The 17,022-nt window shown below is 42.5% G+C and overlaps 1 protein-coding gene across 2 annotated transcripts in view; it reads left to right on the top strand.

Moving 5' to 3' along the window:
- The first annotated feature begins 14,512 nt into the window (after positions 1 to 14,512).
- Positions 14,513 to 17,022, top strand: part of FBXO11 (F-box protein 11) — a 72,039-nt gene continuing 69,529 nt past the window's right edge. For both annotated transcript variants that reach the window (XM_017837839.1, XM_017837840.1), the window contains exon 1: positions 14,513 to 14,863. In XM_017837839.1, the coding sequence (XP_017693328.1) occupies positions 14,752 to 14,863 (112 nt within the window). In that variant the 5' untranslated portion in view covers positions 14,513 to 14,751. The remainder of the gene's footprint in view (positions 14,864 to 17,022) is intronic.

Below are 17,022 nucleotides of genomic sequence, written 5' to 3' on the forward strand. Positions count from 1 at the left end.
TTTCAGGAAATCTAAATGCTACAATATTGTTAATCTGCCCCACAAAAATCCAGAAAAATCGTGAATTTTAAGAGGTGTCAATTATTTATCTTTGGGTTTTTTTTTGTTTTGTTCATTTGTTTGTTTTGGGGGTTGTTTGTTTATTTCTTGTTTTGGTTTTTGTTTGAGTGTTTTTTGTTGGGGATTTTTTGGCACACTGTACTCACATTTTCCAACCTCTCAACTGCGGATGCCAGAACTTACTTTTTTTCTAGAAAGCAGTATTTTAATGTTATTAAATGATTGTTGGAGTGGGAACCAACACAACGTTAAATAAAAACACCAATACAGACACAAATGCCAGTGCTGGTGATGCAAAAAACCACTAAGCCATTTCATCAGACTAAACAGCCTGAGAAACAAAAGCCTTTGAATTGCTAACAAGTTAAATCACAAATTGTAAGGTTTGCTATTAAGTATAATATACCATAAGAAACTTTATCACAAACGATTAGAGCTGGCATTAATTTGTGCTTGGCTTCCACAGCATAAAGCCCAAGTGCACCCCTGAGAGGGGAAATCCTTGTGCCTTTGGAAAATAACTGCGAACTTTGCCCTGTGGCGAGTTTGTAAGAGGCTGACACAGGAAAAAAGAAGTGAGTGGAAAGGATCTGACTGGAAACACAATAGCAGACTTAAAAGGCTCTGATAAATGAAAAGTCATTCTGAGATTAGGGTCTCATTCAAAAAAATAACAAAGACATTTTCTGGTATGTGGCTGAAAATAGATTCCATATGAAAACGCTTAGTAGAGCTTATCAATACTTTTCATTTGCAGCCCTCTTTGAATAAATGCAGCATTTTTAAAAACTAAAATGGCATTTTTAAAACTTTCTGAAATTTAGACACAGAAGTTACACAACTAATGTCTTCATTTTTCAAACCAATAATGCAGTTTTAAAGATTTTGATGTTACAATTCCTTCGTACCTTTTTTCCCTTCCATCTGCCTGATCTTGTCCTCACTTCTCATGAGAATATTACAAGAGAGGAAAAAGAAAACAACTTTCCTTGCCTGAAAACTGAACTGACTTAGAATCAGTTGATTCAAATGTTCCAGGAGCTTTGACGAAAATTTAGAGAAAGCGCTGAGAAATGCTTATTATTTTCAGACCATCTCTAGCATTCAATGAATCTTTAAATCTCACTTAGCAGGACACAGGTAAGGTTCTGAACCCTGTAAAGGGCTGTTGTGGACAGAATTTGTTTTCGTTTTCTATTAAAAATAAACAAAACCCCAACCAAACAATTGATGGAATTTTAAAAGACAAAGCAAATCACAGTTTTCTCAGGTTGCCTAACATCTGTTCATGCGCAAATTAATAGAATAATTTAGTTAACAGTAAAAGCACACCTGGGAAAAAAAAACCACAACAACAATTATTCTGTTGATACATTAGATACTAAAGCCTTGCAGCACAGAGCTAAACTGCGTGTAAGTACAGGCTCAGTACCGCGTTTCTTGCAGAGCACATGAACCTGGGAGAGCAGGCGGTCATAAAGGGCACACAGGCAATTCCTCATTTCGGGAATCTCAGCCAAGAAAATAACACCCAGACTCCCTAGAGCGATTTCACTCTCAAAATTCACCCCGGCCCAAACCGGCGAGAGATGTTGCCGTCTAGCTTTGTCACTCCCATGCTTTCCTTCCAAAATAAACGCCGGCTGAAAGCTTGGGAGCCTCGGCCTCTCACGCCGGAGGCGGGAATGCGGGAGCGCGTGTGGGAGAGCGCCACCTTGTGACCAACGCCATGGAAACGTCCCTGTGGAACCGCCGCGCGAGGGAAAACAAACATCCAACCCCAACCACAGCTGCCTGCCGTGGCCACTTCATTTTTACACCTTTTTTGGCCTCTTTGTCCTCGGAGATGTCTCGTTTTGACCAAATAGTGCTGTAAGCCAAGAGGCGGTTTGATTTAAGTTCAAAACACCGGGTTTTGGTAAAACACATCCTCACTGTCAGTCAGGCAGGTCTTCTATTAGGATTTGCTCTTTGAACACGGTAAATACGCAGTGTAGGAATCTGGGAATCCAAGCCACCAAAAACTCAACTCTGCAACCATGACTCAAGTGAATAATCATGAGACATCTGCGGGACTACTTCCAGGAGCAGGAAAAGCAGCATATGCCTCCGAAAGTGCTTAGAGCAGTACAATTGTGCCAATTTTATCATGAATCTCCTATCTGATGGTTGAAGCCGCAGCTTTGGGAGTCAAGTGCTTCCATGTGAATCTGAATTCTAACTGAAGAAAAAAACCAAATTTCTAACTCTGAAGTTCAGAGAAAAAGCTTGGGAAGTGTGAGACACGTGAACCCCCAAAACTAGAAATCACCATGAGTAATAAGGAAGCATATTTTAAAGTCTTTGTGAATGCCACCAAGAGAGTGTAGGCATGGGTGTCTGGAGATGACAATACTGAGAAAATTCTGAATCTCACTCTTGAGTGCAGCAGCTCAGGAAACCAGCCTTTCAGGAGAGACCACTGCACCCAACTTCTGCAGGATTGCTCTTCGCCTTCTGTTCTCTCTGAACAACCCCATGCAAGACATTGGAAAACGGTTCTGGGTTGCTTTGGGGAAGAAGGAAGAGAAGAGAGGATACTGACAAATCCTATTTAATTTCCCAGATCAAATGCGGCAATTGTGGGTAATTACAGTTGTATTAACTCATACAGCTGGTAACTACAGTGCATCTTCTGCAGCAGAGAAGTCACCTAAGTGCAGGTAGAGATGCAAGATCACTACATAATGTATTACTCCTCTTTGTGCTTCTATTAAAAATATAAACTAACAAACAAATCTAATTATGTGCCTTGTTTCTTCTCATTTCCACAATGATCCCTGGTTTTCTGCAAGAGTAAAACAAAGCGACCTAGGAAAGGTTTCCTCTTCATTGTCTGAAGTCTGGCAGTTCAAATGGTTGTATTATGCTCTAGGAAACTTATTTTACTGTGTTTCTGTTGTGATTTTTACCCTTATGTGATTTTGGTGGTGGTGGTGGTGTTGCTGTTCAGGCCAGTTTGTATCAGCCAGGAGGAAGTCCACATAGCACCTAGACCACATCTTCAAGCAAGGCTTTTGTAAGCTGATGCTACAGTAACTCTGTTTAGAGGTTTATTCTTGTGGGAAAGCAGGCAGGTCTTCCTCCTGGTTGCTTCTGAAAGCATCTTTCTCCCCTGCACTTTCCATCTGCACTCGCTTTTGTTTATCACTAAGGTCAAGTCTGTGTGGTTTTCCCACTCTGAGTGTTGCATTAGTGGCACTCTGAAAGTGAGGTTCTCACTGGATGGGAAATGTTTGGTGAATTTTTAAATACCATTATTGATTTCACATTAATTTTCTTTATGAACCATGAAAAGCTCTTATGTGAGGCTGTAACAGCCATGAAATATTTGACAAGTTGTTTAAAATCTACTGCCTGAAAGCAGCCTTACACAGCAACTGATTTATTTTTCTGATTTTTTAGTATATTCTTTAAACATATGTTATCTCCACTGATTAGTGTTATTCATCTTGAAGTATACAGCACAAAAGTGATTGTCTATTACCTGCAGCAGAAGTGACTACCTCTTGGACCTCTGCTACATGAGATGTGGTTATTTTGCCCAAAACTGTTAGAACATAATGATTTTGCCTCTACACCAATCAACACCACTTCTGAGGCTTCTGATTTAGAGCATTGAACCTGTGAAAAGGTCAGATACTTTTATATATGCAAACTTCTCACTTGTTACATCAGTTTATTTCACATCCTACCAGTGTTCTCTTGGATACAGATTATTGACTGCTCTTCAGTGAATAACCTTTTAGTCATTCTTTGGCCTCAGAAAATTACCTGTGAAATGTTTTATGCAAGAGTATTCATTATGAACAACTAATGTACTGAAAATGTCAGCACCTCAAGTGGGCATTATATAAAAGATGAGTAAATTTATGATCATGCATCATTCAAACTTCCTGCACCTTTTTATTCTTCTAAAATTTACATCTTACATTGTAGTACAATAGCTTGTATGAATTTGATGACCTGAATGGAATAACGTCATGCCTTCCTGTGTATTTTAAAAAAGGAAAGCAATCAATTAAGAGTTTTATTTATCACTATTTTTAGATAAGACATGTGGCAGCTTCATAGTAATTCAAAGTGCCCTACCCTGAACATGTCTTCATCTTTTTTAGTTAGAAGCCAAAAGAAATTGGTTCAGAGGAAACTTCAGTCTACATAGAAACATTCATGTAAAGTGAAAAAAATCTTTTGCAACAATTGTGGACAAAAGGGTTATTTGTACCCATTTATACTGATATTTATTAAGTTTTAAAATGTAGAACAATCTGAATTTAAACCTCTTAAACTTTTCCCCTCGACACATGGAAGGATCTCAGATTGTTTCACTTCATTTAGTAAGGTTTAAGCCTTAAAAATTATGCATGTTTCACATCACAGTCGAAATGCTTTAAAAAGTATTTTAAAGATACTGCCAGCTAATTAAACAAATCCAGGAGAAGCAGATTCTAACCAAATTTCCAGCAACATGGGAAGTAACAGTATCAGTCACTCCAGCTGGTCTCCAGTGCGGGGGAGGAGAGCATAGGTCACTCTACCTGATTAGCTGCAGTCACGGGTAGCACATACCTCTGTCATCATGTCACAGCACCACACCTAGGAGAAGATGAGCAAAGAATTTCAATGGTTGGTTCTTCCTGGGCAAGAACTAAGTCCCCCAAAAACCAAAAGAACCTTCAGCTCTGAGCTCTCCAAGTATCAACTTCCTTCTCTGGTTTACACAGTCACTCTTCCAGGTCACGATATTAGAGCCGTGTTTGTCCCTTTCTAAGGGGTGAGGCACAGGAAGCCTTGTGTTTGTGAAAGCAAGGTCTGTTGGTTGGGCTTTATTAATCTTTTAGCTGACAAATATAATTGCTAAGTTTAATACCGAATTAATAGTAGTATGAATTTTAGGCAAAAGTCACCTGGTTGCAGACAGATTAGGAATAAATGTAATGCCAGGTGAATCTCTCTCATACACCACAATAAGGGAAATATTGCTGTAATAGGGTTGGTATTTCAGTTCAATTATATTTGGCAGGTCAATTAGAATTGCTCACTCACTGTAATACAGATATTTCCTCTTTCTGTGTGCTATAGTGATGGATATTTTTTTCCTTTTATCTCACAACATGAATGATGAACAGGATGTTTCTAATTAAAACCAACACCAAACATTCCATTCCCCAATCTTCATATTTTTATGTTCCTTCACTGACTACTCTTCCACACCTTCAAAAATTTTGACTCATAGATCAGACTGCTACCTTCTTTCTCCCACACCTCACAGTCTGAGTATGGAAATACTACATACACATAGTCCAGCAGAGTGTGGTGCAACAGAACTAGTTAGCTGTCAAGATGCTCACGCAAGCTGTGGAAAATCTATGATTGTGACAGCTGGACCTCCCCTTTCCACCAAACATGTTCAGAGCTATGCAAAATCCCAGCACTGGGTGGCCACAGCCCGCACAGCCCAACATTGAATGACTACTGCAACTAATGTCGTGTTGGAACAGAGTTTATATAGAGAAAATTTGATTTGATGCCTTTCCTTCTTCTCAGTTGTTTTCTGCCTCACATATCACTGAAAAAAAAAATGAAGTAAAATGCCCAAGTGCATTTTTTTGTTGTGAACAACTATTATGCTTGTCCATATCCAAAGGGCTTTACAGAAGCAATGTCATCTACACAGATGTAAATCTGAAAAAAAGAAAAAAAAAAACAACAAACAAAAAACCAACTTGCATCAAAATGAGCCTGGTTTTGCCAAGCAACTTACAAGACAAAGTCATCCATTTAATCACACACAATAAGTTCACCAGTGTGATAAAAAAGGAAGACAAAGATCAGCTGTTAAGAAATGAAGATTACAAAACAAACAATAAAGGTTGAATATTTATAGGCTTCTAAAGCAACAGCTACTCTACCTGTGTTGAACATTCACTTGCAGTGATTGTCAATAACCTGTTTCATAAAACAGCAGAGACATCACTTCCCTTTATCCAATTCCTAATAGGAAAATTTGCTAAAATATTACAATAGTCTTGTCTTACTCAAGTGTTCCTTCTCATCTTAGCTAACTGAGACTTTAAAGTACATGATAATCTTGATTTCCCATTTTCCTCTTCTGATTTGCTGTGAAGAAAACCATAAAAACTTAAACAATCAGAAGATGTAAGACTCAGGAACTCAGCAACTCAGTAAATCTGAGTTTGTAGTACTGGACACAGATAAGTGGAGGAAAAACAGACTTTATTTAACATATTTAAATCAGTTGTTTGTAAGCTGTCCTTACAGTGATATGCATTTACCTATATTATATAAACTTTATCGAGGCTTAGATCACACTCATGCTGATCACCAATAGTTGGTGGAGAGGATTTTATAGTGCTATTGATCTCATTTATACACACATTCCTCTGAATGGATGATCTCTCCTCCATCTCTGCTTGTCAGCATAAAACTGATAAGATCCTGAGACATTAGTTACAGGCAACTGTGAGAGAGAGTATTTTCTATATACAGTTATTCTTTATCAGTTAATTTGGGTGAATTCATGTTTTTATGTCCTTTGCATAATGAAAAGGTAATATACCTTTGATATTTATGTTCACATGCTGGGTGACATAATCAAGACTAGAGAATACACACCTATAGGGCATATACCACATACTCTACTAAGAAATCAATGCAAGCACTTGATTCCCTTAAACTTGCAAACCCCTTAAGTCTTCCAAGGATGCAAACCACCACTCCACCACTCACCTTGGCAAGCAAAAACACCCATCTTCAGGTTAGCTCCTTAGTGGCCAATAAACATTCAAGACTCATTACAAAGATTGTCACCCTGAAAGTGAAATACATCAATATTCCACAGAAAACAGCCTTTACTCAAAGTCCCGGAGTCTCAAAATGGACAGACACGAAAAGACTACACTTCGACCAGCAATGCCATAGCGAAAGGCACAGAGAACAGTACAACCAGAGGAGGTGAGAGCTGACCTACTGAAGACAAGAAGACAGAGTTCAGATCCCACCACAGAAGAAGGGTCATTAGGGAATGAAAAAGATCACAACCAAGCTTTTGACGGACGTGATAAGGATGGGCTAGGAAAAACTTCTAAACCTAGAATATCCTAGAATGACAGCCAAACAGACTCAAAAGGAGATATCTGCAGCACGCTACTCTCAAAATCTATTATATTTTGTCAGTTATCCCTAGCAAAACACATTGTGTTGTTGATTAGCTGACCATGCTGAGGTCTAGGAACATTTACATGTAAAACACAAGCAAAAGCCACCATCTGACTAACTGGAAAAAACATGCAGCACTGGAGAAAGCAATCCTGTAAGACATTCTTTGTCAACTTATCTGCCACCTGCCCTCAGGAGCAGAAGTCCAAAGCTCCTTGAGGGCAACAAGCAACATCACCACCACGTGGCAATGAAGAGAAATTTACCACCTAAAGTCATTACGTAGCTTAAACACATTAGCTGTGTGGTCCCAAGTTGGGCATCTTTGAAGTACATGCTGCCACCTGCTTGAACGGACAGCTCAACCACAAAAACATAATGTGCTGCTTCAGCAGCAGCCCAGACAGATCCTACAGCACAGCAGCTATATCTGAGAGCATTCCAGTAAAACGTATCTAATTAGAGATGACTTTCACACAAAGGCCCAAGGAAATGCTAAAGGTGTGCTTCCAGGGTCATAATAAGCCAATCTGTATGCAAGCTTCCTTCAGCATGTAAGGGTCATCTTTTCCCACCGTTTCTCTGCACTACCACTTGCACATGTACCTAAAGAATAGCCATGCTTTCAGCTGGATTAGTTTTCAGTTGGATTACCTCCTTGATCTGCCTAACTCTGCTGCTGCAGAAATGCTAGTTGACAGAACAGGGAACGGGGCAGGGGCAGCAAAAAGATGCTTATGAAGAGCAGAATTGCTTCTTAATGGCAATGACATTTCAGTCCCTAACTGCAAAACATTCTTCAGGACATTCAAAAACTCTTTCTGGGGAAATATTTCTCAGTCACAAGGATAATTACACATTTCTCTCACTCATTAGTTAAGCCATGATCGAGAGATCCATCTGAGACTGTGAGAAAAAAAGGATCTAGATTCCTCTCTTCTACCTGCTTAACCCAGAAAAGGAGCGAACTGGCAAGACATACACACATGATGTGCTACACCTATTTTTTTCCCTAGGTTGGTTCAATCTTTCTATATTTAAAGAACACTTGTGTAGAAAAGGATACAGCTTTGGAGCAGAACATTTAAAATGGCATTAGTGCACCAGGCAGCAAAGTAAAAAACTGTAATCTCTCTCATATTCTCTCTTCTTAGCATAAAGAACTTGTTCCCATCAATAAACAAAATCAGTTAAGAGTAAAATTGTCAGATAGTACCAATAGCACCCACACTCTCCTACTCTCAAGATTTAAAATGAAGACAATTGTACCACATGCTGACGGTGAGACCGCTTTCAGCTTCCTGTCTCCAGGACTGAAAGAAGTATCACTTCTTACTGCTGACCCTTCTCTGTATGGAGGTACCAAATCCCATTTAAGCACCTCCAGCCTTTGGATACTCTACAATGCTGCCAACAGTTTGAGAGGTTGAAAATGAAGACTGGGATTCCTCAGGCTCCCTTCAGATTTAGCTGCTCATAATGAGGGTGAAGCAAAGTGTCCTTAACTGCTCCTGCCACTCTAGACCAGTGATGGATAAACATCAGGGAGCATAAGTACTTTGCAAAACTGGGGAGCTCAGAATCCCACCGAGATATTTTTGGGGAATAACTTATCCCCCAAACCAGCAAAAATTTTCCTAAAGAAGTAATTTTTGTTCTTTGGTAGGTTTAAAGCTGGAGCCAGACCCTCATACAACTCCAGCGTCTTGGTATTAAATGATTTTTTCCATTGGGATTAATGGATGTACTTCTTGGAAACATTTTTTATTTGAGACCTGACTCAATTTGTTATGTTGAAAGATCTCTTCAGGCTGCATCCCTTCCAAGGCAATATAAACAACAGCCATATCAGCCATATTTGGGGGGTGGGAAATCCCAGCTCTAAAGACAGAACTCATCATACAGATGCATTGCTGATGCAATGAACTAAACAAAAGCATACTCCATGGAATAAAAATTCAGTGCAAGGCAAATCTGAAACTTAGAAACTAACAGCAAGATTTGGAGAACTGTCTTAAATCTGAGCCACAGACCTGAGAGGAACTACAAGCATAAGTTGAAGTTCACGTTTTATCTCTGTACGTGCATGTGTGAACAGGAGTAGTGAAAAGCAAATCTTGAATGAATAAGAAACAAGTCAAAATATTATCTCAGTTTTATATTGTGTCTAAACAGATCATTCAAGAGAATCATGCTATTTTGACTGGACATTCATAAAATTATGTGATTTACACCCAGTGTATTTTCATTAATTTTAGCAATGAAGCTTTGTATCAGTTCAGACCACCTGAAACATCAAAATTCAGTACCATCCAGAGGACCAAGCTTGGGGATTTCAGTGGAGGGCAGTGGGTACCAGGAAAACAAGGCTGAAAATACAGATTGGATGCTTGAGTAATTGGATCCCCTGAGCAATACTCCTGAAAAATCCAGAAGGCAGGTGATATGTAGATATTTATCTGCTTATGAAATTTCTACCAGGACAGCTAATAATGATTTAGAATTCAGGTAGCATCCCTCCAGGACTTTTTTCAGCAGTTACTTTTATTAAAAAAAACTAATGAGAACTGAAGTACCATTCATGCTTCCAGAGAGCTTTTGTTAGGGCAGAATCAGAATTAACATGTTAGATAAATATGTTGCAACAGTCATGTGAGCTTATAGGAAACAACACACATTCCCCACCCTGAGGTCTTTATTCTTAGTGCAGAAACCAGGTTGGTATAGCAACAGAAAACATCCCAGCCACAGACATTCACCCAGAAGGCAACCCACTAAGGTCAGCTAACATTAAGCTAGATTTCAGGAGACATGGATTCCAGGTAAAAGGAGGAGAGATTTAAGTGCCTTTTTCTGCAAGAGTGGGAAGATTTAGCTGCATGAGATAGGATGTAAAACACAATTAAGAGGAACTATGGGTCAGAGACATTGCAACAAAATGACATTAAAACTTCTAAGCTGCAGAGCAAGCAGGTTCAACCAGTTGTAGGTATCACTAAATATTTCTGGAAGACTCACTTTTTCCAATCTTCAGAGGAACAACGCTCCAGGTTTAAAGAACTTAAAGTCAGAAACCCACACTGGGTCAATCCCAAATCTCCAGTGCAGTATTTTTAGTCCAGGGACATATTAACAGCATATGAGATGGTTGGAAATAATAGGCAAAAGTCTTATGCTTCTGAAAGCAGTAACATGACACTGTGGAGAAAGCCTCAGATAAGGACTCCTGTACCCCGAGTTCTATTTGTAGCCCTGTTAATAGCCTGTAAACCCTCTTGGGCAAGTCATTTCAGCCCTTTTTGCTTCACTTTCATGTGTACGGAGAAGGAGAGACATGGTTCTTTGCAAAGCCACTTGAATTGATTAAAAAGCACAATAAAAAAATTACTCCTTGTATTTCTTATTCAAATCCACAAGCTGTAGTTAAAGGCTCTGCAGCAGGCTTTGTGTGACAAACTGCAACAGTGTCCTCAAAATATTTCTTGTTCTCTCACAAATATTAGGAAGCAAAAGCTAGGGAGAATACTGTGCATTTTCCACTAAATTAAAGTCAGTAAATCAGTGTTTTGTTTTTTTTTTTCATTTTGCAGTTTCTGAAAAAATTTTAGATAGAGCTTTAGGCCATCATATACAAGTTGAAGTCTGTCCTTACTTATCTTTTGTGAACCTCTCAGAAGTAATCCACAGCTCACAGATTCATTGAAATCCATTATCCTAGGCTTGTTTTGATCAACTATTAAAGCAATACCCACATCCTCAGGGTAAGTTTGGATCACAACAATTTACAGGAATCTGTCCAATATTCAAAGCATTTCTAACAGGCTCTGAAGCAAGGTTTTTGAGGTTGCTAGTAGACACATACATTAAAGGGAATAAAATAGTGGTGATTCCTGCAGATCAGTCTGGCCTGAATCAGCCTTGCTGACTTAACAGTTTACACTGCCCCACACCCATTTCCCAGTCCCACTTATTCTGTGACCCCACCACCTCTAGCCTCTCAGCTATACTCAGAATCTAGAAAAGAAATATTTAAATGTTCCATTAGCTTGATCAGATCTTCAAGTAGTTTTAACTGTCTTTGCTTTGGAGCGAGTCAGCTGACTCAGAGCTGCTCTTCTGTCTCCACATATCACCCTCAAAAATAGGAATTTCCTTCATGACAATTTACACCATTTCTCTCTATGAAGCTACTTCATCTCTAACTATTCTATGCTAACACATAATTAAAAAGTTACTGTTGTTATCACTAAGTACTCTGTGCATCCCTTCCTCTATGCAAGAAGGAAGGTGATCTCTTCAAAGAAACAGCCAACTCTTCAAGTAGATACAGAGAACCAGATATCATTAACATTTAAATACACACACATCTGAAGTTCAGTGCAGCTTAGAAGATAACGTTAATATGATGAGCTAGCACTTGACAACTCTGCCCAAATTGCTTATGCTGTAAATGCTCCAAGCAAGCTCTTCACCAAGATCTTACGCCTTCCTGCTCATGTGAAACTGTTCATGGGTCACCAAAAGGTGATTTGTGGCCAACATAACCAGCCCAGCAAGCATTTATACTGTAGACAATTATGCAAAAAGATCACCATGCAGTTTAGTTCCACTTCCCATTCCCTCTCTTCCCAATTTAAATAAAGAAAAAGCTGTCTTGACAAAGGCAAAATTATCTTGCCAGTATAAATTGCACCCACATTCAGGAATGGTTTATTAGCACATCCTACAGGATAGCTTAAAGCTTCTACCCAGTGCTCAGTACAATGAAGCCGGAATTATTAGTTTGGGCTTTCGGTGCCATTTCTATCACAGACCTGTGTTTTTCTTCTCAGAGGCTTTATAGCAGGAATGGAGACACAGGATGGCCAAGTATAACACATTAAAGACTAACATACAAACCTGGAATTATTATGATCAAGTCCCAGTCATCACAAATCAGACAGGATAGGTTTAGTGGTTATGCAAGGAGGTACAGAGTTCTAGTCAATAATGTTATGATGAGTTCTTAGGCTTTCTACTGTCTGGCCTTCTAAAGCACAGCTAAGAATGTCAGACAAGCATTGTGACTATTTCTTTACTCCATGTCCTGTAAGCAACCATTGAATGCTCACTTTTTGTACACCACTAATTAATTAACCTGATCAAGTCTGACTTATTCAGCATGAGGTTCTCATTGTATCAACTCAGAGCATTTATCACAAACTTCCACATAACCTTCTATAGATGGCCCTCAATGCATTTTGGCTGTCAGTGAGACCACACACTGGACCTTAAAAAGCTAATTACAGAAAATGGTTTTTTGAGGGCAAAAGACCATTGAGTTTCTAAGTAGTTCAAAACTTTTTAAGAAAGTTTAAAGTCTGATTTGATTCAAGTTTTCAATGAAGTTTTATTCTAATATCAGAAGTTTCAGATTCTTGAAGGCTCTAGGTGAAAATTCACTTGTCATCCATCTTGACACTTGAACAGATTTTCAAAGATTTACACAGTGTACTAAAAATTTGGAATATACCCATATTAAGTAATTTCAGGTAATCTCGTGACACCAAAAATTCATTTGCTTGGTGAAGAAAGCACAACTAGAACAGTTGAACAGAAATGCATTTAAACTACCAAAATACTGTATTTTAAGTTTTTAATGATGTGAGATATCCTTAAGTATGACACAACAAGTTCAGCACAATTCTTGGGTGGGGTCATTCTTTCCATTCGAGAGTTAAACAGTTTCACAACGCTGCTATCCAAAGTAAAAATATTTTTATGATATGTACATGTAATTATGCAGCTCTACAGAACGTTTAGTACACTAACATGGCAATTGTTATGACAGAAACTGGCACCAAACAGAGTGATGTTTATATTCTCTTTCCCTATGTTCTTCTTCTTCTAAGTTCATTATTTCTTTCCCTACTATTAGACAATTTGGCTAGAATTACTTAGACAGGGAAAAACATCCTCCACTCTTTCTCCAGTCATTCCTCAAGGCAACAAAATGGTAAGTCTAAAAAACGTTCCTTAACAAGAGAAATCTCCTACTGAGATTTCCCATACATTTATTTCTCGCCTGATATGAACTTGAAGATACAATTTCATTGTCATTTCCTTTAGAAGCACAAATACAAATGTTTTGAAAAGATCTTTTTAAAAAAAAGCTGTCATTTCCTATAGCTATATTATACCTTCATTTGTCAGCTTTAAACAAGCTCCTGCCTAATGTGTTTTTAATTACCATCATTTATTTACATTCTATACCAGATAACACACTTCAGCTTTCCAGGCACAGACAATGGCTCTGGTTCCAGAAGCTCCCAGTGCTTAGCTTAAGTAGGACTACACACAAACACACCTTTGCAGCATTAGAAGCTGACTCCCGAGTAACCCTACACAGAGATCTCTTCCTTACTGCTTAAGTTTTGCCACCTATTTTATTAAGTGATTTCTGAGAATGAAAAAAGAGCACAGCTAATTTCAACAATATTTTTTTTCCTGCTCTCAGGCCCCCCGCTGAGCACCAACACGACAAATATAAAAAAACCAGAAGCTTCACGCACTGTCTGAAAGTGCCAGCCCAAGAGAAATAACTTATTGTTGTATTACCAAAAGGTAACGCAAATGCGAGCGTGCACACTGGCCAAGGAATACACACAACTCCAGAGGGGGAAAAGTGGTTAACAACCAGCCAGGAAACCGAAGCGAGCCGGCACTCGCAGCACGGCTAATCCCAGCCCAGGCAGGGTTACCAAGGCGCACGGCACCACAACAAGGCACCTTCGCCAGCCAGCCGCCCGCCCGCCGTCCCTCCCTCATCATACACAGCCCCAGCGGAGCCTGCCGCGGGCGCTGGGGCCCCTCTGCTCCCCCTCTCCCGGCGGTGCCCGGGCTATGCCGGACCGACTCTGAGCCCTCTCCTCACAACCCGGCCGGGCCCGAGCGCCGCCATTGCCGCACCGCACGCGCCGCCCCGGCCCTTTATATCCCGCACCGCCGCCCCACCCCGCGCCGCCCCGCCCGCCCGCCCCGCCCCACCCCGCGCTGCATAGTACGGCAGCGCCGATTGGCCGCGCCGCCGCCGGCCGTTTGTGTTGGGCGCGGCGATTGGCGGAGCGCGGCCGCCCAACGGCCGCCCGCTCGCGAGCGCGTCCCTGGCGGTGTCAATGGCTCCTCCTGCCACGGAGCAGCGACGGGCCTGAGCCGGGCAGGACCGCGGGATCGCCGGGGGGCCGGGACGGGGGGGGCGCGGCGCCATCGTCCCCCACAGCAGCGCTGGGAGAGCCGGCGGCTCCTCTGCCTTCGAGCGAGCCGGCAGCGGCGGCGGGACCCGCGCCCGGAGATCCCCCCCCGCCCTTCCCTGCTGCCCGCGCCTGCGAGGCGGCCGCCCCGGGGCTCCCTCCGAGCGCCCCCGTCCCCGCCGAGGCACCGGTTGCCGGAGGATTCCCCCCCTCCCCTCCCGCCGCCCACACGAGCCGGCAAATGAACTCGGTCCGAGCCGCCAACAGGAGACCCAGGCGAGTGTCCAGGCCGCGCCCGGTGCAGCAGCAGCAGCAGGAGAGGAACAACGCCGCCGCCGCCGCCGGGGATCGGGGTAAGCCGGGCTCGGGGCCCGCCCTGCGCGGGGACCGGCAGGAAAAGCCCAGGCTGCTTCACCCTTGGCTCCCGCTCAGGCCGCGCTTTGTTTGGCTCGGGCTCTGCCCCGGCTCGGGGGGAGGCGGGGGCTCGGCCCCTTCCCCGGCCGGCGAGGGGGGAGCCGATCGCCCGCGGCCCCTCGGGACAGGACACCCCCCCGAGCCCCCGCCCCGTCCCTGGGGACCGCGGGCGGGCGAGCTGCCTTCTCCCCCCGGCAGCGCCGGTGCCTCCCCGCGGGGAGCGGCGGGCCGGGCCCCCGAGGGGCTCGGGGGAGAGCGCCCGGGGGGCTGCGGGGAGGGGGGGGCGGCGGTGCCGGGGCGACTCGCGGCGGCACCTTCCCCGAAATGGTGTCCGGGGGCGGCGGCCGCGGCTCCGCGGGGCCGGGCCCGCCGCGCCGCGCCTGCTGCGCAGTTCGGGCTCCGGCTCCGGCGGCCGGGGGGGCCGCGGCCCATCGGCCATTGATCCCCCCCGGCCGCGCCGCCCCCGCGGCCCTGCAGCGGAGCGGGGGCTCGGGCCGCCCGCGGCTCAGCCCGGCCGGGGCCTAGCGTGAAAATGTTGACAATTCGGAGCTAATGGGGGGAAGCACCATTGTGTGAGGGCATGAGGAGGCGGCGAGGGGGGATTCGCCCCTAATGGAGCCTGGAGCGGGGCCCGGGGGGGCTCGGGGGTGGCGGCCCCGCGGCCCTGGCGCTGTCGCCCCAGCGGTGGCTCTGGGGGTGCCGCTGTGCGTGTGCTCCGAATGTGCAGGGCTGGTGGTGGCTGGGCTTTTTTTTTTTTTTTTCCTGAAGGCGAGATGGGGGTGGGATTGGAGGAGACATTTTGCATGTCTTATCTGGTGGATTGGATTTTAATTTTTTATGCATTACCTGCCACAACTCCGGCGTGATAAAGGAGACTGATCCATGGTGCGGTTTTAGGTGTATAAATGCCTCTTTAAAATTAAGAAAAAAAAGGGCTTCATTGTCAGCTGAATGTCTTTTGTTTGAGTATCTAGGATATCACATCGAGAGCAAGGTATTTTAACTACGGAGATGTGTCGCGATAAATATTTTAGTGCGTTTTATGCAATCATAACATTTTAAGCAAATGAAGTAAAGAAAATTTAATCTGAGGAAGTATTTTTAATTCTCCATTCCTCCCCTTCTCCCCTCCCTCCCCTTCCTTCCCCCGCCTCCCCCCCCCCTCCCCCCGCACACATTGGTCAGAGCAAAGAATGTTACCCAGACCAGATTGCTGTGTATATAACCAGAGGATGTGATGTCTTATGCCCAATTATGGGTCTTGTGTAAACCTTCCAAAATCTTCAGTAATTATATAATTAAAATGACTTCTCTGGTATACTGACATTAAAAAGAAAACAACATGGAAAAAAAAGCAAAACAAAACAAACAAACAAAAAAAATCCCTAAACTTCTTCCTCTCAATGACATACACTGAGGATTTTCATCATCAATGTTCCATATGCAGAATATAGATTTTTTTTTTCAACCTCATGGTTTACTTTTTCTTTTAAACAGATGAAAATACAACTTCTAAAAGGCATCTGGAAAGATGTGCCTATGGATTAAATACTGTGATTATTCAGTTTTATATTGGACTGCCACTGTTCATATGTTATTAATTTGCTAAAGATACAGGCAGAAACTTTCTCTATTAAAATGTGAGGTTGCAATGTATTTGTATTACTCTGATGTTTTCTGGCAGTCTAGATTCACCTAATTTATTATTTTTTTACATTGTTCAGTGCTATTTACCACTCAGTGGTGATGAAATTAGAACAAAATCAAGTTCCACAGTTTATGGAAATTACCTTTCCACATAGATCACTGCTAGCTTTTTCCTTTCATTTTTGAAGGTCAGTTGCACTTGGTCTCACTTGCCCCAAAATGTATCAACAGCATTAGGGTTTTTTGTCATTAGTGTTCCACCTACATTTGGGGTGTCTCTAGTGCAGTTTCTATTTCTATCTCAGAACTTGCAAGGTCTGATCCTCTGTATCTGGAAGGTAATTTCAGTTTCACCTGTGACTTTGCTTGCCTCATGCAGGGCTGTTACAGTAAAGGACGATGAATAATGCTACTAAATTAAAAGCCAATATACTGGGGGTAGATTATACCA

This window comes from Lepidothrix coronata, unplaced genomic scaffold (assembly GCF_001604755.1).
Source record: "Lepidothrix coronata isolate B3197 unplaced genomic scaffold, Lepidothrix_coronata-1.0 Scaffold313, whole genome shotgun sequence".
Lineage (NCBI taxonomy): Eukaryota > Metazoa > Chordata > Aves > Passeriformes > Pipridae > Lepidothrix > Lepidothrix coronata.